The sequence below is a fragment of the Cydia splendana genome, unplaced genomic scaffold, assembly GCF_910591565.1.
Source record: "Cydia splendana unplaced genomic scaffold, ilCydSple1.2 scaffold_45_ctg1, whole genome shotgun sequence".
In the NCBI taxonomy this organism is placed as follows: domain Eukaryota; kingdom Metazoa; phylum Arthropoda; class Insecta; order Lepidoptera; family Tortricidae; genus Cydia; species Cydia splendana.
Window position 1 is genome coordinate 108,930 of NW_026946888.1, and position 24,771 is coordinate 133,700.

At 41.9% G+C, this 24,771-nt stretch overlaps 3 protein-coding genes across 3 annotated transcripts; 1 reads left to right on the forward strand and 2 right to left on the reverse strand.

Moving 5' to 3' along the window:
- The first annotated feature begins 12,222 nt into the window (after positions 1 to 12,222).
- On the forward strand, positions 12,223 to 13,995 carry LOC134805582 (uncharacterized). Its single transcript, XM_063778858.1, has 2 exons — positions 12,223 to 13,758; positions 13,838 to 13,995. The coding sequence occupies exon 1, from the start codon at positions 12,223 to 12,225 to the stop codon at positions 13,492 to 13,494; it is 1,272 nt and encodes a 423-aa protein (XP_063634928.1). The 3' UTR covers positions 13,495 to 13,758; positions 13,838 to 13,995.
- A 4,462-nt stretch (positions 13,996 to 18,457) lies between these two features.
- On the reverse strand, positions 18,458 to 20,953 carry LOC134805583 (uncharacterized). Its single transcript, XM_063778860.1, has 2 exons — positions 20,377 to 20,953; positions 18,458 to 19,170 (listed from the first exon to the last, which is right to left on the reverse strand). The coding sequence occupies exons 1-2, from the start codon at positions 20,951 to 20,953 to the stop codon at positions 18,458 to 18,460; spliced, it is 1,290 nt and encodes a 429-aa protein (XP_063634930.1).
- Positions 20,954 to 22,360: 1,407 nt separating this feature from the next.
- Positions 22,361 to 23,172, reverse strand: LOC134805584 (craniofacial development protein 2-like). The gene has a single exon (XM_063778861.1). It carries the CDS (start codon positions 23,123 to 23,125, stop codon positions 22,361 to 22,363), a length of 765 nt encoding a protein of 254 aa, XP_063634931.1. The 5' UTR covers positions 23,126 to 23,172.
- Between the last annotated feature and the right edge of the window lie 1,599 nt (positions 23,173 to 24,771).

Consider the following 24,771-nt stretch of genomic DNA (forward strand, 5'->3'; position numbering starts at 1 on the left):
AATATGTCCCGGTTCACAGTTTTTTTTACATTTTTTGAGGAAAGTATACATTTTAGGAAAAAAATGTCAATGAAAGAAATAATCCTTAATACATTCTTAATAAAAAAGGTCATATTCATTTTTTTATATGATGCACCATATTCATGTATTAGCTTGTTAAAATTCGAAATAACATAGTTTTTACTTACGATTCGAAACTCATTTATTATACACGGTGTAACACGAGGAAACCGAATAATTTTAACAGCGTATTCCTGATCATATTTAGAGACAAAAATGTCCTATAAACTTTTTTGAAATTCGGCTAGTTTCAGAGTTAATACCAATTAAAATAAAAAACAAGTTTTTATTGTTACATAGTGCAAAACGCCTTTTTGATAGCGATGTTGCTACTATGGGACGTAGTCTAAATATCCTTATTGATAGATGTCAAAAAGTGACAAGTAACACTCTGCAAAAACTAAGTGTTACGAAAAAAAAAGTAAAAATCCATTTTAACTGACAAGTTTACCAATAGTGTGCGTAAAGCACCATACACTAAGGTATCATACTACATTCATAAAAGGCTGGGTATAATTAGTTTTTCAAAAAACACAATTTGACCGAATCATAAGATTACACTCGATCCACGATGTCGAGTTAGTGCTAGATATTGGACATTATTGTTACGTGGTATTTTTGCACCTGGTCCAACCCAAACAATGCAATTATTACTTTATCATTTACTCTTATCTGCACTTTTACTTGCAGGTAAAGGCAAGCGGCTAATTGTCATTAAACAGAGAGAACGTTATACTAACTCGACATCATGGGTCCTATTGGCTATCCAACTTAACCTTATCGATCTAATGTTCAAATTTTAAATGTGCAGCATTTAATTTTTTTATTAACACATAGGATACTTTTTGTTCCGGTAATAAAATACGATTCCTGAGGGATATGCGAAATACGATTTCTACGCGGGAAAATATATACATACCATACAATTCATATATACATACCCTTGGTAACCTTAGGCATACGATATAAATAAAAATAAAAGACTAAAAAAATAAAATAACTCCACAATTGAGATCAGAGAATTATACATTCAATCAACGGTTAAAATAGCAATAAATAAATAAATGAATATCATGAGCATATCATGGAACATTTCTTACACAAATTGACCTAGTCCCGCAGTAAGCTCAGAAAGGCTTGTGTTATGGGTACTAAACAACGATATACTTAATACCTAGATACATATAAATACATAAATAAATAGATATAAAACATCCATGACTCAGGAACAAATATTCCTGCTCGTCACACAAATAAATGCCCAACCTTACCAGGATTCGAACCCGAGACCTCGTGCACAGTAGGCAGACACTGTACCACTGCGCCAAACCGGTCGTCACAATAGATAGGTATTATGATAAATTAAAGTACGTTGCTATAGAAAAGGGATTATTTCGCACTAAAAATGATTTAATATCGAAATTCACTCGAATTTTTTTATCACTATTAGCACATGTGTACAATTTGTACAAACCATGAGGTAAACAATTACACAAAATGTATACTAAATAATATTATTATATTAAAGACAGTAACCATCTTTAAATTTTTAAATTATTTTTAGCATCAACTAATCCTGGTTTTATCGATACGTGTTATAGGTGCCGCACAGCACTATCCAAGCGGAGCACATCGCTGCTGCACTATGAAAAAATTTCTCATTGAGTGAATCGTTTTGTACCCCGTTCATTGCGGCGTAAACACTGTACTTTGCAATCATGTTACTTGTACAGCAGCAATGTATAATGAAACATATTAAATGACAAGCAAGTGTAAGCTTACATGGATACAAGTCGGAATATTACGTTGAATTCTTTGAATTCGTGGTTTTATTTGAAATAAATAGTATTTACCTGTGAAAAGTGATCCCATTGGTGTGGAAAGTAATCAAATCACTGCGATGTTTGCAAGTAATTATTGCACAACTCGGCATTTTGGAAAAAAACAGAACTTTTTCGATAAACAGCGCGCGTGCACACTCGGTAACAACGGACGGCGAACTAGCGGCGTTGTATGCTCAATGAGCATGGTCTAATAAAACATGGTCTTCCATTCCCAGAGTGACACGCGATTACGTCACAATAACATTGCCACTTTATTTCAACATAACATGTTACATGGGTACATTATACCTATGGTTAATAAGTTAAAATATTTCTTTATAATTTTATAATTTTCATTTATATGTATTTTAGCTTAAATTTTACAATAACACGTCATTTTTAATTACTCGTTAGCAATATCTTCCGATTCACGAAAGAAATTTCAGACTTTCGGGTAATTCTGTTTATACTACTGGCAACACAGGATAGCGCTGGGCACATTTGACAATTCGGATCTAGATAACTTCATGCCCTGACCGTCATCCTTGTCGAACGCGTGTTAATTGTTATTTCCTTCTCGCTCAGTGTCAGCAGTCGCAGTGTTTTCCAAACTTTTCACGTCGTAAGCTTGGTAATTAATGTGTAACTGTGAATTAGTTTTTTAAACGTTTGTCTTGTATAGATAAATAAAGTTTAATTTAATACATTAGATTTGTTTTATTTTACTATGTTTCTACATAAATAACTTAAAATTAATGCCGTTAAAATAATTTTCACCGTTGGTTAAAATTCTCCCACATTTCAAAGTTTGAGAACCTGTAAACAGCATGATGACGTAGGCGCGTGTCAGTTAGGTCATACGCGAATCTCGGAATGGAGTACCAGGCGGAGTATATTATTATACCATGCTCAATGAGCTAACAACTGCGACACGGCCTCCGGCGGCTTGTCCGCTCTCTAGTATTATATGCTCTGAGGTTCCAAGAAAGGCAATGCAATAAGCTCAGAGCTTGGGCAGACAGGCCTCAATCTTTCATGCAGAAGTCTTCGCCATCAACAAATAGATATGCTTCTCTACGGCCTGGAAACCTATGGCGCCAACACGCACACTGAACACAAACACAACGCAATCTAAAAGGATGTTTGGTCATATTTTCTTATTTCGAAAGCCGCCCATTACAATAATTTGAACTTTACAGTAAAGGAAATTATGTCGAAATTGCATCTACGATTTTTATTTTTGAACATAGCCCATCTAGCGTCGCATAGTTGAGCTACAATACAGAAGTTCTGCTACTCCGGAACATAGATGTCAACCTTATTACATTTAAATAAAGTTGGTTTTTGTACTAAACAATCAAAAAATCCTAGCGAAAATATTGAAATACTAGCTTTTGCCCGCGACTTCGTCTGCGTGGAATTAGTGACATCAGCTAAAGTAGGTATAGCGCCTGGATAATGCTAATAGCAATCATTCAATTTGCGCATTACTTACTTCAATTATTAGGCAATTCATTAACTCTTTCAATTCCACCCGCCTTTGCACTATCTTCAGGGATGATTTCCGACATAAAACTATCCTATGTCCTTCCCCCGGGACTCAAACTATCTCTATACCGAATTTCAACTAAATCGGTTCAGCGGCTTAAGCGTGAAGAGGTAACAGACAGATACACTTTCGGCTTTATAATATTAGTATGCATTAATTAAATAATACTTAGCGATGATATGAAATCCCTTCTTGTAATTTTAAACGGATTTGTTTTCACATTGACATTGCTTAAGTGCCGACGTACTGAACAGACAATAGGGAGCATGCATGAACTAAACAGCATTGGAGCCATTAGATTTTTGACGCGAGTCATAAATGCGACGTTTATGCTTCCAATGGAGTCCACAAGATGGCAGAACCTACTATGCACAAGGAAACGTACCTACGAGAACGGTAGATGGTAGCACTTGCTTTGGCAATGTAGGTAGGTATATGTTTCTGATTCAGACCACAAGATGGCAGACCCTCCAACGCGTACGGTCCCTATAGCCTGTGGTAATCGTGAGTGCAGCCAATCCTAACGTTGCCACACGCATCACACGTACGTTACAATTCTATTACTTTTTTGTTTTGTGGGTAGATAGGTAAGTAACACACAGTGGAGCGTGAGAGCACAAGTCATGATTAGGTCAGGTCTTGTTTTTGTTTGAAATCGAGACTTGATATATTTTTAACGACGATGACGACACACGCTTAGTAACTTCGCCACATTGCTATAACAGTATTTGCAGGAACTATATCCGCACACTGCGCATGAGCGAGAGCGGACCCTCTCTTACCTCAACATACTATTGTCCACAGTAATCAGCTTTTACCAGTACACAACCTCATCTTAAGGGGCTCCCCGCGGTTTTCATCGATATTTGACACGTTTTGAGCCGTTACTCCTACATTTACACTATAGATAGAATTATAAGACAAATGGCTATCGGTTCTTCAATCTTTAATCTCCATTCTTGTCTACCGGATTTTGAAACTAATGAATACTTATTTTTTTATGATTTTTAGGGTTCCGTACCAAAAGGGTAAAACGGGACCGTATTACTAAGACTCCACTTTCCGTCCGTCCGTCCGTCCGTCTGAAACCAGGCTGTATCTCACGAACCGTGACTAGCTATCAGTTGACATTTTCACAGATGATGTATTTCTGTTGCCGCTATAACAACAAATACTAAAAAGTACGGAACCCTCGGTGGGCGAGTCCGACTCGCACTTGTCCGGTTTTTTTTAAACATTTTCTAAAATAACACTTTTTTCGTAACTGGATTGCTGTGAAGGATCTTACATGTATGTTATCTGCATATTTGGGTTCGTCTTTGACATCTCTTAAAACTGGTCATAGATTTTAATTTTAAAATAATTAACACAAAATTATGACCAGAAAACCAGGTTTTTGGCCTAAACTTGATCAATTTTGCAGTCGAATATCTCGAAGACTGAATAACTTTGAAGTAAATATGGCATACTATGTATATTGCTTAAAGCCGTAGCTATTACTATGATAAGCTGCAAAATACATTAGAAAACATGGTCTAATAAAACATGGTCTTCCATTCCCAGAGTGACACGGGCCTACGTCGCAATAACATTGCCACTTTATTTTAACATAACATGTTACATGGGTACATTATACCTATGGTTAATAAGTTAAAATATTTCTTTATAATTTTATAATTTTCATTTATATGTATTTTAGCTTAAATTTTACAATAACACGGCATTTTTAATTACTCGTTAGCAATATCTTCCGATTCACGAAAGAAATTTCAGACTTTCGGGTAATTCTGTTTATACTACTGGCAACACAGGATAGCGCTGGGCACATTTGACAATTCGGATCTAGATAACTTCATGCCCTGACCGTCATCCTTGTCGAACGCGTGTTAATTGTTATTTCCTTCTCGCTCAGTGTCAGCAGTCGCAGTGTTTTCCAAACTTTTCACGTCGTAAGCTTGGTAATTAATGTGTAACTGTGAATTAGTTTTTTAAACGTTTGTCTTGTATAGATAAATAAAGTTTAATTTAATACATTAGATTTGTTTTATTTTACTATGTTTCTACATGAATAACTTAAAATTAATGCCGTTAAAATAATTTTCACCGTTGGTTAAAATTCTCCCACATTTCAAAGTTTGAGAACCTGTAAACAGCATGATGACGTAGGCGCGTGTCAGTTAGGTCATACGCGAATCTCGGAATGGAGTACCAGGCGGAGTATATTATTATACCATGTTAGAAAACTAAGGGATTCAGATTGAAGGTCATTGGCACCTGGGAGCCCCTTAACTACGAATTTTGAAAAACCAATTGTTTTCTTTATGTAGCTGGGAAACCGCTCCCCATACTTGCATCGGGACATTATAAAATATGTACCTAAATGATTGGTAAATAAATAAATAGTCAATCACTATCAAACTTTTTTTTATTTCAGACATAAACAGACATTACACTTATTCACAGTCCAAAACACATACGTTCTTTTTATGATTTTCGGGTTAATAACCTCCACGAACCACATCCCCGCGTCTTTCCAGATTAAAGTTTTCTGTTTAAGAGGCACGGAGAGCAATGATCTAATGTTGTGTTTTCATAGCACCTCTAGCAGAAGCCCCTCCGCGTGGTATTCCGAGTGTAACTGAAGGATGGGCCTCTGCTCCAGCAGTTCTTTGATCAGCTTCTTGAGATCGGTCCGGGCTGACTCCCACTTGTAAATGTCCATGTCAGGTGCTAGCTCCTCGATTGCTGAGATGAATGCAATATTTGTTTCGTCACTATCTCCGCATTTATAATTGTATCCCAACCCCTTGTTACTAAAACCACAGCCTCACAACGAGTTCAGTGACGTAATCCATTGTTATTTTCTGATTTTTTAATTACTTAATTTTAGAATGCGTATGCGCCAGTTGCAGGTTGCCGGTATTGTGATCTCGTTCATGATATTATAATTGGAACATAAATCTAGTAGTTAACTGGATCAGTCATGAGCAGTGGAGGGAAATGACCAAACGAGATAGTCTTATGTATCTTTCAGTAGGAGTAGCAGAGAAAGTGTTATTATTATTGTTTGTCCTTTTCACATTCTCACATTTTTTATTCCCCACAGTGAATTTAGTATGGTGTATGGTGGGTAACAAATAACCCGACCAAATTACGTAGGTTATGCTTGGTATGTTATCAGGAATCTTAAAACGTGTTTTTAATTTCGTCACATTGCGTATATTCTGTCCTCTCACGGGTGCATGCGAACGGCACGTCTATATTAAATACTAGGTCTATGCTCTCACTATTCTGTTTGAAAATATTGAAGAATATACCCCCAACATCGCACGAGTTTTATGACCATATCGCATTACAGAATTACAGCATTAGTAAAATCTACTTTATTTCTAGTACTTAGAGTTCAAAGTCTTTAAAATAAGCTTCATTATTGGACTAAGGTTACAATACTTAATTCACGAATATTTGCTAATAATTACATACAAAATTTTAAGGACAGTAGACCTTATTAACTCTAAATACGGTAACGTTTAATACATCAAACTCTCTCTGTCAAATTCTACAGTGAATGGCAAATAGTCATGGCATAATAGGAAGTTTACAGTCACATACGACTTTTTGTTTTCGAAAGTCACGGTCAACGTCTCAACTAGCTAGATCGATTTTTCGCCCCCGAAAACCCCCATATAGCAAATTTCATCGAAATCGTTAGAGCCGTTTCTGAGATCCCCGAAATATATATGACGAAGTACCAGGAGGCTCGGCGGAACGCTTGTCATCGCTGGTTAACACATCCCGAGTGTTGGCATCGTCACTTTCATTATTGTCACCCATCGCGGTATAAATATGGGGAAAACGCGGAAATAAAAGCACGTTCTACACGTTTACAAATCACTGATTTTATTAAATACGCTTTAGATTAAAATAACATGTGATTGGCACAATAAAATTGGATTAGGAGCCAATAGGTTAGAACACGTGCACCACCGCGCGCAGTCGTCACCAGAATGACAACTGCCGACCGGTCGGCGCCATCTTGCTACCCTATTCGGGGGGAACCCGCTCCTATTTAAATACTACCTTCAACATATTCATGACTGTCAATGTCAACATAATTTCAAAGATACCCTACATTTTAATAACAACCATAATATTTTGACGTTTAACCAATCATAACAAACATTGTTTGATAACTACCATCATTTACTACAATTTTACGTTCAATTAATCTAAACAAACAACTAAGTAACCAACATTCGCAAGTAATCTAAATATCAGAACAAATGTGGGCGCAATAATCGACAGCGCGCCGTCACGGCCGTCCTGCATATTCACACGTCCTCGTGTGCTGAGGCAGCTGTCTCATCTTCAGCATCTGCAAACGAGTAACAAATATTGGTTTACACTACGCTCCGCTCGGTCACCCTGACCAACATATGCCACACACTAAATAAAGTTAAACTCTGGCCACACAGGCCCATCAGAATTTTAACACAAGGTCATGAGTATCATATGGGATCAGGGTGTCACACACAGTTATAATCATACAAACAGCTCAGAGTTATTAATGCCACACAGGCTAATTAGTCAGTGCCACACAGGCCAGTCAGTCAGTGTCATACAGGCAAGTCAGTCAGTGTCACAAAGGTGTATCATTGCCACACAGGCTCGTCAATACCACACAGGCTCGTCAATGCCACACAGGCTCGTCAATGCCACACAGGCGCGTTGATGCCACACAGGCGAGTCAATGCCACACAGGCGAGTCAATGCCACACAGGCGAGTCAATGCCACACAGGCGAGTCATTGCCACACAGGCGAGTCATTGCCACACAGGCGAGTCATTGCCACACAGGCGAGTCAATGCCACACAGGCGAGTCACTGTCACTACGGAGAACATGAGTGGAAATATCGTGTATGTAATACAATTACACACCATCGCCGTCATCGGCACATTCTGTCATAACTTGGTCAATAGGGATTTCCAACCAAGCCCTCGGTAGATACCCGTCACCATCCAACAACTCTACTTGTACTACCAAATATGGACCTGAAGATTTTAAGTCTAACTTGGTTTAATTAGGTACGCTCGTGGTTTTCCAAAAGAACGTGATCAACGCTATCTAATCCGTTCTTTTCGTAAAAAAAAAACGCTATCCTCTGTTTCTCGTGCCGATCGCTCTCTAAAAGAATTTACGTAAAATAAATAAAATAAAATAAAAAAATGTTTATTGCCAAAAAAACGAAATCTTACAGTATAAGTACATTATAGCTTATAATAGACAATTATTAGTACTAACAAGTTTTACAAGTGCAGGACAGCCTTTCTTTTGGTACATAGGCAATGGGCACCAGTCTCAGGTTTTGCTAGATTGGTGGTATTATCCAGCCCTGATTTTCAGCCTGATCCCTCTGGTCGGAAGGCGTTTGGCGCTACTGTGTGTGCGTGTGTGTGTGTGTGCGTGCGTGTGTGTGTGTGTGTGTGTGTGTGTATGTGTGTGTGTACCTAAAAGGTGTGACTGTTACAGGAGTGCTTGTGTGTATGCTATACATATACATAGATATCCAGTACTTTATTTTTATATGAATATATATTATTATTTATTATTATTTATCTATATTTTGTACACACGAAACCTACTAAGACAGGGGAAGGTTCTGTTTTTGTAACTCGAGAAGGTGTAATTTTACAAGTTTTTTAAATTTTATCAAGGGCATATGACTTCTTAAGGGTGGTGGCAAATCATTCCATATTTTTGTTGTTGCATATTTGAACCCCCCCTTGAACGATTTAGTTTTATGTTTAGGGATTAGCAAGGAGTTTAATCTATGGCTTCTAAGTGGTTTCTTGCGTGTATCCTGTATCCAGTTTAGTTTATCGTACAGATATGAGGGTTTTTCAAAGTCTATGAGTTTACGCAACGTAAATGCGAGGTGTAGGTTTCTTCTATTATTCATGTTCAAGATACGCTTACTATTAAGATATGGTGTGATGTATGCTCGCTTCGGTATATTGTAGCAAAAACGTGTGCATGCATTTTGGACCCGTTGTATCGCCTTTTGTGTTTGTTTTAACAACCGTGGGCCGTAAACAATATCAGAATAATTAAACGGTGAGAGCACTAAGGACTCTACGAGAATCTCTCTAACTTTCTCTGATAAATATTTTCGAAAGTTGTACAGCGTTTTGAGGCGGTAGAATGCGTTACGTATTTTTATATTAATATGTTGTTTATATCTTAGCTCACCGTCCATAATAAGTCCTAGGTTCTTAGCGTAAGGCACTTGCGGTATAGGCTCCAATCCTATACACACTTCAGGACTCTGGTTTATAATATTTTGTCTCTGGCCCTTACTGCCCATCACTATATACTGCGACTTGGATGGATTCAAAACTAGATTATTTTTAGATGACCAATCCGCTATTCTACTGAGGTCACTGTTTATTTTAAAAAGAGCCCCCGTTAGCTCTTGTGGTTTAAATGAATAGTAGATCTGTGTGTCGTCTGCGTACAGATGTACTTCACAGTGTTGTATTTCCGTCACGTCAATTGCAGTGTCATTTTTCTAATGTCTCTAATCTATGTTTCTAATGTCATTAGGTCTAAAGGTCTAGCAAACTTTCCTATTAAAAGCTCCAAGGTGAGCGCTTTTGTTACCCTACTACATTTGTACAATTGATAGCCAGTTAAATATCAGGCAACTCATCTTTCCAAGACCTATTCCTACTTGTTGTGTCAAAATGTAAATCAACATTATGGGCATTGCAATAAACCCCAAAGTAATTTCTTGAGAAACATCTACCCTGCAAGTTATGCTATTTTCATGTTTGGAAATCAAAGTGACAGTAGACTTTTTGTTAGTCTTTTCCCAGCAGCAGTTTTTTTTAGATGCATGATGTTTTCATGCACGTGATTTATTTTAGCCCACTGAAAAGTCCGAGTAACTATAAACAACCAAATATTTTCAGTGTTCCAGTCATTTTTTTTTTTGATATAGTAACCCACGCCTATATTCAGACGTTTAAGCAAAGCCACTGCATAATACTTTTGTTTACTGGAGAGTCTACCTGCTGAACTTTCGCTCATCAAAGAGCATTCGGCACTAGAATCCAAACAAAATGAAAACTTCTCACCGGTTTCATCCATGAGATGATCAGTAGCTTTGATGGTGCAGACGTCCACCCGTCGCTCGACCCGTGTATCGCTGGCCTTAGTGTCCTTACTAGGGCAGTGTGTAGCGATGTGACCTGGTTCACCACATTTGAAGCAGGTTGGAGTAATCTTCTTCTTCTGTTCGTTGTCTCCTTTCGAGAGTTGGGGTGTAGATGTACTCGAACTCTCGGAACCTATACTAGTGGTGGCGTCACGACTACTGCTCCCTCGACATTCACTAGATACATGGCCTAGCTTGCCACAGTTATTACATCGTCGAGAGCCATCAGTACGCGGCTTCTTTGCATCCACAAACGAAGTTGTCTTGTCTTGATTAGAAAGTCGTCTTTTTCTAAAAGTAAAGGCCATAAGCTCTTGCTGAAGTTTATTGCGATTTTCGATTTCAGTGGTAAATGCCACTCTCTGAAGTTGAGGCTCTATCTTAGCAGCATGGGCTAGTGTAACAGCGATCGCGATTTGTTCAGTTGTCAAAGATTTCCATCTTGCCAGCAAAGCGCTCAGAAATCGACTGGTGTAAGCGGATAAACATTCACCTTCTTTTGGGCTTCCGTTGAATAGTCGCCATAAATTTGCGGCAGGAGTTTCAACAAAATCAAATCGGACGAGAAACAGGTCTTTCAACTGGGGCCACGTTATTCCAGCAAAACTAACCTGTGCTAACCACGCTGCTGCGCTTCCTTTGAGTGCTTTACTTATGGTCATTATAAGCTTACCTCCGGAAAGGGGTTTTTCTCGCAAACACAAGTCCACTGTTTCGCACCACGCACGTGCATCGCAATCCTGAATATCAGGATTAAATTCAGGCAACGAAACTTTTGATTCAGTGGCACGTGGTTCTTGTATAGCACGAATTAACTCTGCCAAGTTCCGTTGTTGCATTTCAAAAAGAGATTTCCATCGATCGCACTCATTACTTAGTGAAAAATTTTCATTCTGACCTGTAGGCTGCCCTGGAAATGCACGGGGTAATCCCACTTCTGATGACGAAGTACCAGGAGGCTCGGCGGAACGCTTGTCATCGCTGGTTAACACATCCCGAGTGTTGGCATCGTCACTTTCATTATTGTCACCCATCGCGGTATAAATATGGGGAAAACGCGGAAATAAAAGCACGTTCTACACGTTTACAAATCACTGATTTTATTTAAATACGCTTTAGATTAAAATAACATGTGATTGGCACAATAAAATTGGATTAGGAGCCAATAGGTTAGAACACGTGCACCACCGCGCGCAGTCGTCACCAGAATGACAACTGCCGACCGGCCGGCGCCATCTTGCTACCCTATTCGGGGGGAACCCGCTCCTATTTAAATACTACCTTCAACATTTTCATGACTCTCAATGTCAACATAATTTCAAAGATACCCTACATTTTAATAACAACCATAATATTTTGACGTTTAACCAATCATAACAAACATTGTTTGATAACTACCATCATTTACTACAATTTTACGTTCAATTAATCTAAACAAACAACCATGGTCTAATAATGATATCTATGCGTAGGAGAGTGGCGTCACTGCGTAGGAGTAAATGTTGCTGGGTATAGGCAAGGGAGCACTGCCGACCACCGTAATTTTAGTTCTTCCCACAAATTTAAATAGTGTATGGATTCTAGATTAAAAAAACAAAAACCCAAAACCAACACCGCGCAAGCGGAGAAGAGACCCGTAAGGGTAGAAGTGCGTGAGGGCGGGAAACCAGCTGAGGGACCCCCGACCGTCTCGAAAGAGCGGGAGGGCGGGAAGCCAGCTGATAGACCCCCGATCGTTGAAGAAGGTGGGACTCTGAGCTCCGACGAGGAGAGTGGAGGAACGCAGAGAGAAGCAAGGCAGGGCACTCCAGATGTCTTACAACTGGGTGGCCTGACTTTGAACGAAGAGGATGCACTGCTCAAATCACCATCGAAGGGGGAAACCATTAGGGAGGCCACACCGATGGAGCATGAGCAGTTCCACAAGTATGAGTCGAAGGCTCAGAAAAAGAAAGCCAAGCTGCTTAGGAGGAGGGCTGCGACTGCTGGGGAAGGGAGTGGCATTCCCGAGGTATTTACCAAAGGGGAGGCCAAGCCCGGCCCGAGCAGACGCGGCTTAAAGATAAAAAGACAGAGTACTGATGAGGGTCGCTCGGAGCGTCCTCCAGCGAAGCGCCCGAACCAAGGCAAGGCGGCCGCGGAGGGACCACGGAACGTCGCTAAGGCGAATCGGGGTCTCGCTGTGGCTGTGTGCCGAGAGGACGGAGTTTCGGTGGATGAGGCTCTGGCGAGACTCATCAGAAAGAGGCTTACGCAGCTGATTGAGGTGGTCGTCCTGAAGGTAGTCAGGGGGGAGCCTGGCTTAGTAGCGCCAAGATTCGCTACGTCGGGGTTGGTGTCAGAAGGATTCTTCCTTGTGACACCAAAAACGACGGAGTCGAGGGAATGGCTGCTAAGTCAGGACTTCGGAGAGTTGGATGGCCACAAAATCATCGTGCGTAAGCTGGAGCAGACCAGGGTGCAGGTTTGGGTTCCGGGCGACACGGACACTGAGTACGTAAAGGAGTTCCTTTACGCTCAGAATCCCGATCGACCGGAACTCAAAATTCTGCACTGGAAGGCAGTAGGTAGGGAGGCTCTAGAGCTAGGAACCCGACTGACCTTTATGGTTCCAGACGGAGTCGAGGAGAGCTGGGGGCAAGAGAAGACCAAGATTCTGGACTTCTCGGCCACCAGCGTACGAGTCCGGATTCTGAGGGCGAATCCAAATCCACAACCCTCAGAATCCAAACAAGAAGGACCAGCAGAAGCACCCGAGCTGAAGCAGGAGAGTACTGAACCCGTCGATGTCCATACGGGAGGAGAGGGGAGTATGGATGTCGCCGGCAGTGAACTCTCCGAGTAGCAGCTTGGGGACAACAACACTACACACAAGAGATGAAAAGAAAGGGAGACACACAGGGAACACTACACAAACACACACACACCAACACACACACGAACATATGCCAAGTAAACCTCCAACATTGCAAGGATGCGATGTCCGAGCTGGGACAATATGTTAGGAGGGCCGAAGTTGACATAGCACTGCTACAAGAACCTTATGCATGGAAAAATCGGGTGGCAGGCCTGGGACATCTTGGGGGAGCTCTCTACTACGAAGGGAATGGTGAGCTGCCTCCTAGAGCATGCATTTATGTGAGCAACAAAATAAGAAACATGGGTTGTGTCATGACCTTATGTTACAGAGACCTTGTTGTGGTGGAGACCTACTTCATGAAAGAAGATGGCAAGAGATACAAGGTGGCGCTAGCGTCCTGCTATTTGCCGGGCGATGGAGTGGCACCCACGAAGGAACTAGAAGAAACGGTACTGTGGTACAGAGGTAAGGGGATTCCACTGATTGTTGGTTGCGATGCTAACGCACACAACGAGGTGTGGGGTAGCACCGACACCAACGAAAGGGGCGAATCATTGATAGAATTCATAATTAGCAATGACCTAGAAATTATGAACATAGGTAATACACCAACGTTTGTAACGAGAGCCAGGAAAGAAGTGCTTGACATTACCATGGCAACGAAAGAGGTGAGCGACAAGGTAAAGGGCTGGAGGGTGGATGTGGAGGACAGCATGTCTGACCACCGCAGATTACTCTACAGCATCGATAGTCGCGTAGAGAAGATGAAGGTAAGAAATCCACGTAAAACCGACTGGACGAAGTACGAAGAGGAGCTAAGGGAATTGGCTGTCTCGGGAGTCAGGTATGAGAATGTGAATGACCTAGAAAATGGGGCTCGCAGACTGAAAGAGATCATATTAGGAGCATACCACAAGGCCTGCCCGGAGAAGCTGATACAAACAGGCAAAGGGCAGCCATGGTGGAACAGAGAACTACAAAAGGTAAGGAAGAAAGTGCGAAGGGCAATGAGAGTGGCGACAAAGAGGGACGACTCTCAGAGCTGGGACACGTACAGAGAGGTCAGGAATAAGTACACCAGACTAAGAGAGAAAGCTAGACTAGAGGGCTGGAGGAGGTTCACGGGAGATTTAAACAGCTATTCAGAGGGGGCACGAGTAGTGAAACTGCTGGCAGGGGATCGATCGTGCCAACTGGGTAGTCTGAGAGTAAATGGAGACTTAGTTACGGAACCAGAGGAGATATTAAGCGTCATGCTGAAATCACACTTTCCGGACTGCAAAGAGATGACAGAAATGGAGGAGCAGGTAGGTCAGGAGGAGTCAGACTGGGCAGCGGCATTGGAGGTGGTGGAGGAGGAGAGGGTAGAATGGGCGATCTGCTCCTTTGCGCCCTTCAAGGCTGCGGGCCCTGACGGAGTCCTGCCGGCACTACTGCAGAAAGGATATAGATACATAAAAGAGGACTTAGTGGAATTATACAGGGCAAGTATTGCACTAAAATACATTCCAAGGGTGTGGAGAGAGGTGAGGGCGGTCTTCCTACCGAAACCGGGTAAGAAATCATACCAAGAAGCGAAGTCATTCAGAAGCATAAGTCTGTCGTCGTTCGTACTAAAGACTTTAGAGAAAGTGATAGACAAACATATAAGAGAAAATGTGGAAAGCAGTGGAGACCCGCTACATGGGAATCAACATGCTTACATGGCAGGAAAGTCAACGGAGACAGCCCTACACAACCTAACTTTAAGGATGGAAAGGGCACTAGAAACGAAACAGTACGCACTAGGCTGCTTCTTTGACGTTGAGGGGGCTTTTGACAAAGCAACCTTCGAGGCCGTAGAAGAAAGTCTGAAGAGAGAGGGCATCCGACCGACAATAGCGCAATGGATAGGGAGAATGCTAAATGGAAGATCCATTACGGCGGAGCTGGGAGGAGTAACAAAGACGATTAGTCCAAGAAGAGGGTTCCCACAAGGGGGATGCCTGTCCCCTCTGATGTGGTGCCTACTTCTGGACTCAATGGTAAAAGAGCTCAACAGAGGAGGCATGTACATGCAGGCTTACTCTGATGATGGAGTGCTGCTAGTGAGAGGAATGGTTCTCACCGTGATAAGAGATATAATGATAAGAGGTCTCAGACAGGTACTGAGGTGGTGCAGAGAGAGAGGGTTGGACCTCAATCCATCGAAAACGAAACTAGTGCTATTCACTAATAGAAGAATAAAGGAGATGAAACCCATAAAGATACAAGGAATAGAACTAGACATGGTGGAGGAATTGAAATATCTGGGCGTTACTTTAGACAGTAAACTCAGGTACAAAACTCACATCAAGGAGCAGACGGCTAAAGCTATAAGAACACTGTTCCAATGCAAAAGGGCAGTAGGAAAGAACTGGGGACTGAAGCCAGGAATGATCCACTGGATCTACAAGGCGATAATACTACCCAGGGTGCTATATGGAGCAGTGACATGGTGGCATAGAGCACATATTAAAGAAAACCAAAGAGAACTAACCAAAGTCCAGAGATTAGCGTGCCTCATGATGACGGGGGCTATGAGAACGACCCCGACACACGCAATGGAGGTAATGCTAGGCTTGAAGCCACTCTGGATTGAGGTGGAGAAAAGAGCCACAGAACAGTGGTATAGAATGAAAGCATGCAAGGAATGGAGAGGAAGCTGCGTGGACAAGAGACACGCGCTGATACAAAGAGAGGCACAATCAAAACTTGAAATGTTGATGGCTAATAATGACCTTATAAAGAGGCAGGAGATTTTTGACAAGAAATATAGAATACACATAGGAGAAAGAGACAACTGGAAGGTGGAAGTCGGACACCCGACGACCATCTGCTTTACGGATGGCTCAAGAAGAAGCTCGACGAAATTAGCAGGGGCGGGCATAGTGATCCCCAAACTGGGAGAGAAAGTATCAGTACCACTGGGCAGATATGCTAGCGTGTTCCAAGCCGAGGTATGTGCTATAACACGCTGCGCAAGCATAATCAAAAAGAGCGCAAAACAAGAGGGAGCTGTTGTAATATATACAGACAGCCAGGCAGCACTAAAGGCACTAAAGAAAATATCAGTTACCTCCTCGCTCGTGAGAGAATGCCGAGAGGAGCTCAACTTGATAGGCAAGCAAAGAAGTGTCACGGTGGCATGGGTACCAGGACACCAGGGAGTAACGGGAAACGAGAAAGCAGACGAGCTGGCGAGGATAGGGGCGGAGACGGAATACATAGGTCCGGAACCGGCTCTGCCTATGTCAGCTGATGTCACGAAGGGAGTCATAGAGAAGGTAAAAGAGATGAAAGCACAGAGAGAATGGGAAGAAGATACTGGATGCAGACAGTCGAAGATGATGATCAAAGGTATAGACCACAGGAGAACCAGGTATCTTTTGAAACTAGGTAAGAGCAGTCTGAGACTACTGACAGGTATCATTACAGGTCACAATACTCTCAACAGACACCTTAAGATAATGGAAATCAGTAGAGACGCCTCCTGTCCACATTGTGGAAAGGAGGAGACCAGCTTACACTTACTAGCAGAATGTACGATGTACGCGGCACCGCGATATAATACATTCGGTAGAGACACACTAGAAGAAAACGAACTAAAGGACGTCGAACTCAAAGATGTCCTTCTGTTCTGCAGGAAAACAAGAAGATTTGAGGAGAATAGTGTGGGAATGCCGCCGGGACAGTAACCTGCAGCTCCAACTCCAGGGAACTGGGCTGAATGAACGCGACAAGCGATCGACAGCCCGCCTGCTTCCGGCCGGGCGTCCCGACACTACATCTACATCTACATGGTCTAATAAAACATGGTCTTCCATTCCCAGAGTGACACGGGCCTACGTCACAATAACATTGCCACTTTATTTCAACATAACATGTTACATGGGTACATTATACCTATGGTTAATAAGTTAAAATATTTCTTTATAATTTTCATTTATATGTATTTTAGCTTAAATTTTACAATAACACGTCATTTTTAATTACTCGTTAGCAATATCTTCCGATTCACGAAAGAAATTTCAGACTTTCGGGTAATTCTGTTTATACTACTGGCAACACAGGATAGCGCTGGGCACATTTGACAATTCGGATCTAGATAACTTCATGCCCTGACCGTCATCCTTGTCGAACGCGTGTTAATTGTTATTTCCTTCTCGCTCAGTGTCAGCAGTCGCAGTGTTTTCCAAACTTCTCACGTCGTAAGCATGGTAATTAATGTGTAACTGTGAATTAGTTTTTTAAACGTTTGTCTTGTATAGATAAATAAAGTTTAATTTAATACATTAGATTTGTTTTATTTTACTATGTTTCTACATAAATAACTTAAAATTAATGCCGTTAAAATAATTTTCACCGTTGGTTAAAATTCTCCCACATTTCAAAGTTTCTCTCTCTCTCTTCGCCTAGCCTTATCCCATCATTTGGGGTCGGCTCTCCTAGTCCTTCTTCGCCAGGACGCTCTGTCCCGGGTTGTCTCAGATGTGACATTTGCATCTTTCATGTCCTTGTTTATGGTGGCTATCCATGTTTGGCGGGGTCTTCCTCTTCCTCTTTTTGGCGCCGGAAATATTTCGAGTACTTGTCGGGTCATGTGCTCGGGAGGGCGACGCATTACATGCCCGTACCATCTAAGTCGACCTTCCACTAGCTTCTCTTGGATTGGTTTTACCCTGAAGCTACCACGGATGAGGGTATTTCGGATGCGATCTAGCAGCGTTACACCTCCAGCCCAGCGCAACATCCTCATTTCAGCGGCATGTAGTCTATCCTCTTGTTGTTTTTTGAGGGGCCAGCACTCGGCGCCATACGTTAGAGCTGGTCGTACGGCGGTTTTATAAACAAATACAAATACAAATACAAATATCTTTATTTCGCTTTAAAATGTGGTACAAAAAGATGTTATAAAAGTATATCGTGGTCACACACATACAACTTTGCCTTTAATGTGTACAGGCATTCTCTTGTCGCACAATACCCCTGTTAGCTCTTTCCATTTCACCCATCCCGTGTTAATTCGTTGGGTTATGTCTGTGTCAACAGTTGCGTCGGTGGTGATGACTGAGCCTAGATATTTGAAACAGTCGACCCTGTTCAGGGGTGTGCCTTCGAGACTAACAGTGTTACTGTTGCTTTTGCCGCTGAAATTGCAGTGTACGTATTCGGTCTTTTGTTTGCTGATTCGCAATCCGGCTTCCTCTAGCGCGACTCTCCATTGCTCCAGTATTTGCTGTAGGTCTTCCGCATTTTCGCTGACGAGTGCTATATCGTCAGCGTAAAGCAGATCCCAGGGGGGCGGCCGTTGCAACTTCGCGGTTAGATGGTTCATTACTAGATTAAAGAGCAAGGGGCTCAGCGCTGAGCCCTGGTGAACACCGACCTTAACTTCGAATTCATCACTTACACCGGCTGGGCAACGTACTCTTGTTGTCACGTCCTTGTACATGTCTTTGACAACGCTGATGTAATATTCTGGTACGTTATGTGCTCGTAATGCCTGCCAAATTAAGTCTCTTGGAACTCGGTCGAAGGCTTTCTCTAGGTCGATGAACACCATATGTAGATCAGTCCTTCTGTCCCGGTACTTTTCCATTAAGATTCTTATGGTATGGATGGCGTCAGTGGTCGACTTTCCTGCGACAAAACCGCACTGGTTTTCTGTGACCTCTGTGAGTTCAAGCAGTCTCCTATTTATTACTCGTTCCCAAATTTTAAGGGTGTGTGATATTAATTTTATTGCGCGGTGATTTCCACACAGCCTAATATCTCCCTTATTTTTGTAGAATGGGACTAGGTAGCTTTTCCTCCATGCCATTGGGATACCATTGGCCAGAATTTTATTGAACAAATTGGTCAGGAAGGCTACACCATCCAGTCCTAATTTCTTCCACAGCTCAGCAGGGATATTATCGGGTCCCGTAGCTTTGTTGTTTGTAGGGCTTGCAATTCGAATATTCGAATATTCGAATTTGTCGAATATTCGGCCTGTTTTGATATTCGAATATTCGGCCGCTCAGGTTTCGAATATTCGAATATTTTTTATTACTAAAAAAATCTATTTAATCCGCTGCAGTTACAGTTTCTGTGTGTTTTCCGGGTATTTACAGTGAATGAGGTACCCAAATACGAAGGAAATAATATTTTTACTGTATTCCTCTCGATAGGCTTCGTGAATACAGTGAAACCTAACTCAATTTGAAAGAAAACGAAATCAAAAAGTATGTTATTTTTACGGTGCATAAGTTTTAAGTTAAAGGGTCATTCTGTTTATTAAGACTAAACCTTGCCCGCACTTATCGCAATTCTCAAATTTGATCATACCAAACCTGCCCAAGTGCCCAACTAGGTAATCTAACTATGCACCTTTAGCTGACAAATAATCCAGTAGTCAACTAACTTTTTCCCTTAAATATTCCAATATTATATAATTAAGCCGACCATTAATTAAGGCCTCTGAGTGACTACAAGTTAATTTAAATCAGAAAATAATTACCTACTAAAAAAAATTTCTTACATACCTAGGTTTGGTTTAGATGATTAAAGTTATATTATTTCACTCAACGGCGCATTTATAAAAGTTTTATCTAGAAATATTGAATACGTCTTATTTTGGCGTTTTACTTGTTTTTATAAATGTGGGCATCTCATAGTATGATGATAAAATCTAGTCAATTAAGTGGATTTCTGCAAAATATCATTAGTTTTAGCAATATGTGAAATAAGCTTTTGAATAAAACGATAATAAACCGATTTCTCGTTCTTTTTCTTATTTTTTATAATATTCGAATAATTATTCGAATATTCGAATATGTCGTCAGAAAAAGTCGAATATTCGAATACCTGAAAGTTTCGAATATTTGCAAGCCCTAGACTTGTTTGCCATTGCCTTAACAGCTGCTTGTACTTCGGCTGTTGTTATGCACGGAATCGGTCCTACTGTTTCTGCCGTTGGTTGAATAGGCTGTTTGCGGGGATACGTTTCATTTAGAAGTTGAGAGTAGTATTCCTTCCATCTTTGTTGGATGTCTTTATCTGAGGTGAGTAGCTGGCCGCTTTCATTCTTAATGTACTTAACGGTTTTCAGATCCTTGCTGTCGTTGTTTCTGAGTCTAGCTATCTTGAAAAGTTCCCTGTCGTTGGTAGCCGCTTCTAGTTTCGCGTAGATATCGTGATCGCGACTTGCTTTTGCCTGCGCTACGGCGCGCTTCGCTTCCTTTTTCGCCTCTTTGTACGCATTCTTATCCCTATCGTCGTTTGTTTGTTGCCACAGCTTAAAGAGAACTTTTTTCTGCTCGATTTTTAATTTTACGTCTTCGCTCCACCAGCTCGTGTCCTTGTTGTTACTTAAGGGTCCTTTTGATATGCCCAGATGTTCGGCTGCTTTCTCATTGCAAAAACATTCGAAAGCTACCCACATGGTGTCGACGCTACCTTCATCATTAATAGTAGGGAGGTGGTCTGCGATTTCGCTACATAGTTTATGTCCTTCTTCTCGCTCAAGTCTGTGCCAACGTATTTTTCGTGTTCTATCTTTTTTCACTTTTACAGGTTTTCTCAAGAGAAATTCGGCAACCAGGATTCTGTGTTGTGATGTTAGGGGTTCCCCGGGAATCACCTTACAGTCTCTGGACAGCCTTAAGTTTGCTCGGTTAACTAATATATAATCTATTAAGGTGCTATATAAAATTCGGCCATACCTAAGCGAAACCTTGCGCATTCAACTGATCGAGTCACTTGTACTATCAAAACTTAATTATATGGATGTTGTAACTGGGCCTAGGCTACTTGCTAAAACAAAAAGACTCATACAACGTGTTCAAAATGCCTGTGCTCGCTTCTGTTTTGATATTCCTTTGAGAGCCCACGTCACTCCGTTTCTTAATAGTCATAAGATCCTCAAAATGCAGCACCGTCGTAAACTTCATTTGGCTTGTTTGCTCTTCGGAGTTCTGAAGTATAAAACCCCTGCATATCTTTGTAACAAGTTATCTTGCATCACGCTCCGCGACCGCCGTAAATGTGGGATTCAATTGTTGACGCCACGCCACGCTTCGGCAGCTTTCCGGGGCAGCTATCGCTATACTGCCTCAAAATGTTGGAATAACGTGCCACCGCCAATGAGGAACCTGCAAAGTATTCATACTTTTAAAACGAAGCTTAAACAGTACATGCTTAGCCACCAACTTAGCCAGGAAACCTGCTTACACGATACAAGCTGCCTGTAGTTTCTGCTTTTACTTACCACTTAGATTACGTTCCCTCTGCATTGCCATAGCACATTACTTTTAAAAATGTTATTCTCGCCCCCTTGTGATTCTCTATATGTAGTTAAATCTGTATGATCGATAAAATATTGCTTAAACTGCTTTTGTTCGTAACAAATCGACCTGTTTTATTTGTCATTTTAGTTTAGTTTGCGCAGCTGCCGCATGGCGCTAGATGTAATGTCAGGCGTAATGTACGGCCAAGATGAGTTTGACCTGATAATGTAACAGCTGTATTGTACGTAGTAAAACTATACATAGTAATTTATTGTAATGTATTCTTGACTAATTGCTATCTTTGTCTTTTGTATTCTTATTACTATCTTTGTATTTTGTATGTATTAATTTTGTTGTTAATTCTCTTGTTATTCATGTTACCTGTCGTGATTGTTTCACCGGATGGTCTTATCGGAAGATCAGCGCTGGAAGTCGCCAGCAACATGCTGAGGTGAGACCATTTCGTGGCACTTTCTCTTCTTTATGTTTCTCTGTTTAGTATAAGTTTTTATTTTGTGTTTGTGCTTACGAATAAAATTATTTCTATTCTATTCTATTCTATTCTATTCTATTTGAGTGTTGTTGCCTCCACTCTTGTAGGTTACAAGGTGTTGTTCTGATTTTGTGAAAAAAGTATTGACGATGGCTAGGTCGTACGTTGAAGCGAACTGTAGAATGGCTTCGCCCTCTGGGTTAAGGGTTCCGTATCCTTGGTTTCCGTGGATTCTGTGGTATGAGTTTGTTGTGCTTCCTACATGACCGTTTAAGTCCGCGCCTATGTAGATTGACTCGTCTCGTGGTATTGACTGGAGTAGGTCATACATGTCATCCCAAAAGGTCTGTTTCTCATCGCTTGGGCGACCAACTTGTGGGGCGTATGCGCTTATCACGTTCATGCACGGTTGACCGTCTAACGCGAATTTTATGGACATAAGTCTGTCGCTTATTCGGTTAACCTCCACTATACGTTCTTGAAAGTTCTTGTCTACCACTATTCCAACACCATTTTTCGGATCGGTTCCATGGTAGATGAGCTTGTACTCGTTTCCAATTTGCCTAGCTTTCGACCCCTTCCATTTCGTCTCTTGTATACAGCACAGGTTTATGCGTCTTCTACGTAAGGCTTCGCCCAGTTCGGCGCTGCGTCCTGTCATCGAGCCTACATTCCAACTAGCGATACGCAATTTATGGTTTTGGGATGTAGGCTCGGTGCCTCTTCCGTCGCTTTTGGGGGACGCCCTAGTATTTCCTGCTTCCATATTCTTGATGCCGTCGCTTAAGGGGGACGCCCTAGTATTTATACTCGATTCTTTTTGTGACTTTTTCATGACTAGGAGAAGTGTTTTGGCTTGAATTTTACGGCCTGCTGCCACCAGACGCCAAGGATGTAGCCCTCGTGGAGAGCTTGGGCGCTACCGTTGACCTAAAGGGTTCATCCGCTACCATCCCTTCTGTGTCCTCCATCCTAAGAACACAGCACGCCGCCAAGCCACACTTGTGCCCTGAAGGTGGGGTTTGTTAACGGAGTGTCCATCTCCGGCCTGTTGGTCCGCGGGAGGTATTTTATTTCCCTCCGACCCGGCATATCTACCGAGCGTTCCCCTATCCGCCACCTGGGGACGCGTTCTCTAGGGGTGAGGCTCCCCCGAGAAGTTTGAGAACCCACATTTCAAAGTTTGAGAACCTGTAAACAGCATGATGACGTAGGCGCGTGTCAGTTAGGTCATACGCGAATCTCGGAATGGAGTACCAGGCGGAGTATATTATTATACCATGCAAACAACTAAGTAACCAACATTCGCAAGTAATCTAAATATCAGAACAAATGTGGGCGCAATAATCGACAGCGCGCCGTCATATATATGTATATATAACAAAATAAATTTACAAGAATTGCTCGTTTAAAGGTATTAGATAGATACGATAACGTTTAATACAACAAACTCTCTTTGTCAAATTTTACAGTGAATGGCAAATAGTCACGTTTACAGTCACATACGACTTTTTGTTTTCGAAAGTGACGGTCAACATCCCAACGGTCGGCAACGCGGATGTAACAACTATGAAGTTGCAGGCATCTAAAGGCTACAGTGACTGCTTACCACCAGGCGGGCCGTGTGCTTGTTTGCCACCGACGTAGTATATATAAAAAAAATCTGGGCCTTTTTGCGGTTGGTGAACTACAAACTCCATACGCACAAGCGACAAAACTAACCACAAATAAATGTGCGCGTGTGTAAACAATAGAATTCGCAGGCGTCCATAGGCTACGGTGACTGCTTACTATCAGGCGGGGCCATTTGCTTGTACAAAACGCCGATATATGCCCCATATTTATAAAACAAACTTATTGGGTTTTTTTGCAGTCGGCAACGCGCTTGTATCAACTCTAAAGTTGCAGGGCGAAATTCGCATAATACCCAGTCTAACTAAGATATGGCTCACATATAGTCGAGAAATTGGGACCAGTTCTACCGTGACAGGGTGGCCTAGAGGTTCAGACAATGACATTAGCCCGGTTAGCTAAAGACGCGCCGGTTCGAATCCGACCTTCGCCACTGGAGGCCACCCTGTCACTTTTTGTTTCTTTTACAAAGTAGCGCGGCTGTTATTTTCGGCGTGAGCGTGAGTCTCTTGTCTAATCGCATGACGTCATCGGGGCGCTGCGGGTGCGCTCCGTGGTTTGCTATTTTAGCGGCTTTGAGCAATCGGTGCAAGTGTACTCGGTGCCGCGCCGATCGAACGAAGGGGCATGGAGCAAAATGTTGTAAGCGTCATGAGTATCTCACGGCGCTTACGACGTTTTAAGGTCGCGACATGGGTGACGCGAATGTGCACGTGCCACCGCATTCCACAATGCGCAGGTGGCTTGCACCTGTGCGACCTTGAGCGCGCACGTGGCCAGCCGCCGACCCCGATGCAAAAATACTCGAACGAAGGGGCATGGATCAAAACGTCGTAAGGGCCATGAATT

Excerpts from the sequence above, each read along its gene's own strand:
- LOC134805582 (XM_063778858.1), top strand. The coding sequence starts at position 12,223 with ATGGATTCTAGATTAAAAAAACAAAAACCCAAAACCAACACCGCGCAA.
- LOC134805583 (XM_063778860.1), bottom strand. The coding sequence starts at position 20,953 with ATGTGGGTAGCTTTCGAATGTTTTTGCAATGAGAAAGCAGCCGAACAT. Across the intron at positions 19,171-20,376 it reads CAAATATTCGAAACTTTCAG|GAAAGTCGACCACTGACGCC; the intron begins GTATTCGAATAT and ends GTTTTGTCGCAG.
- LOC134805584 (XM_063778861.1), bottom strand. The coding sequence starts at position 23,125 with ATGAAAAAGTCACAAAAAGAATCGAGTATAAATACTAGGGCGTCCCCC.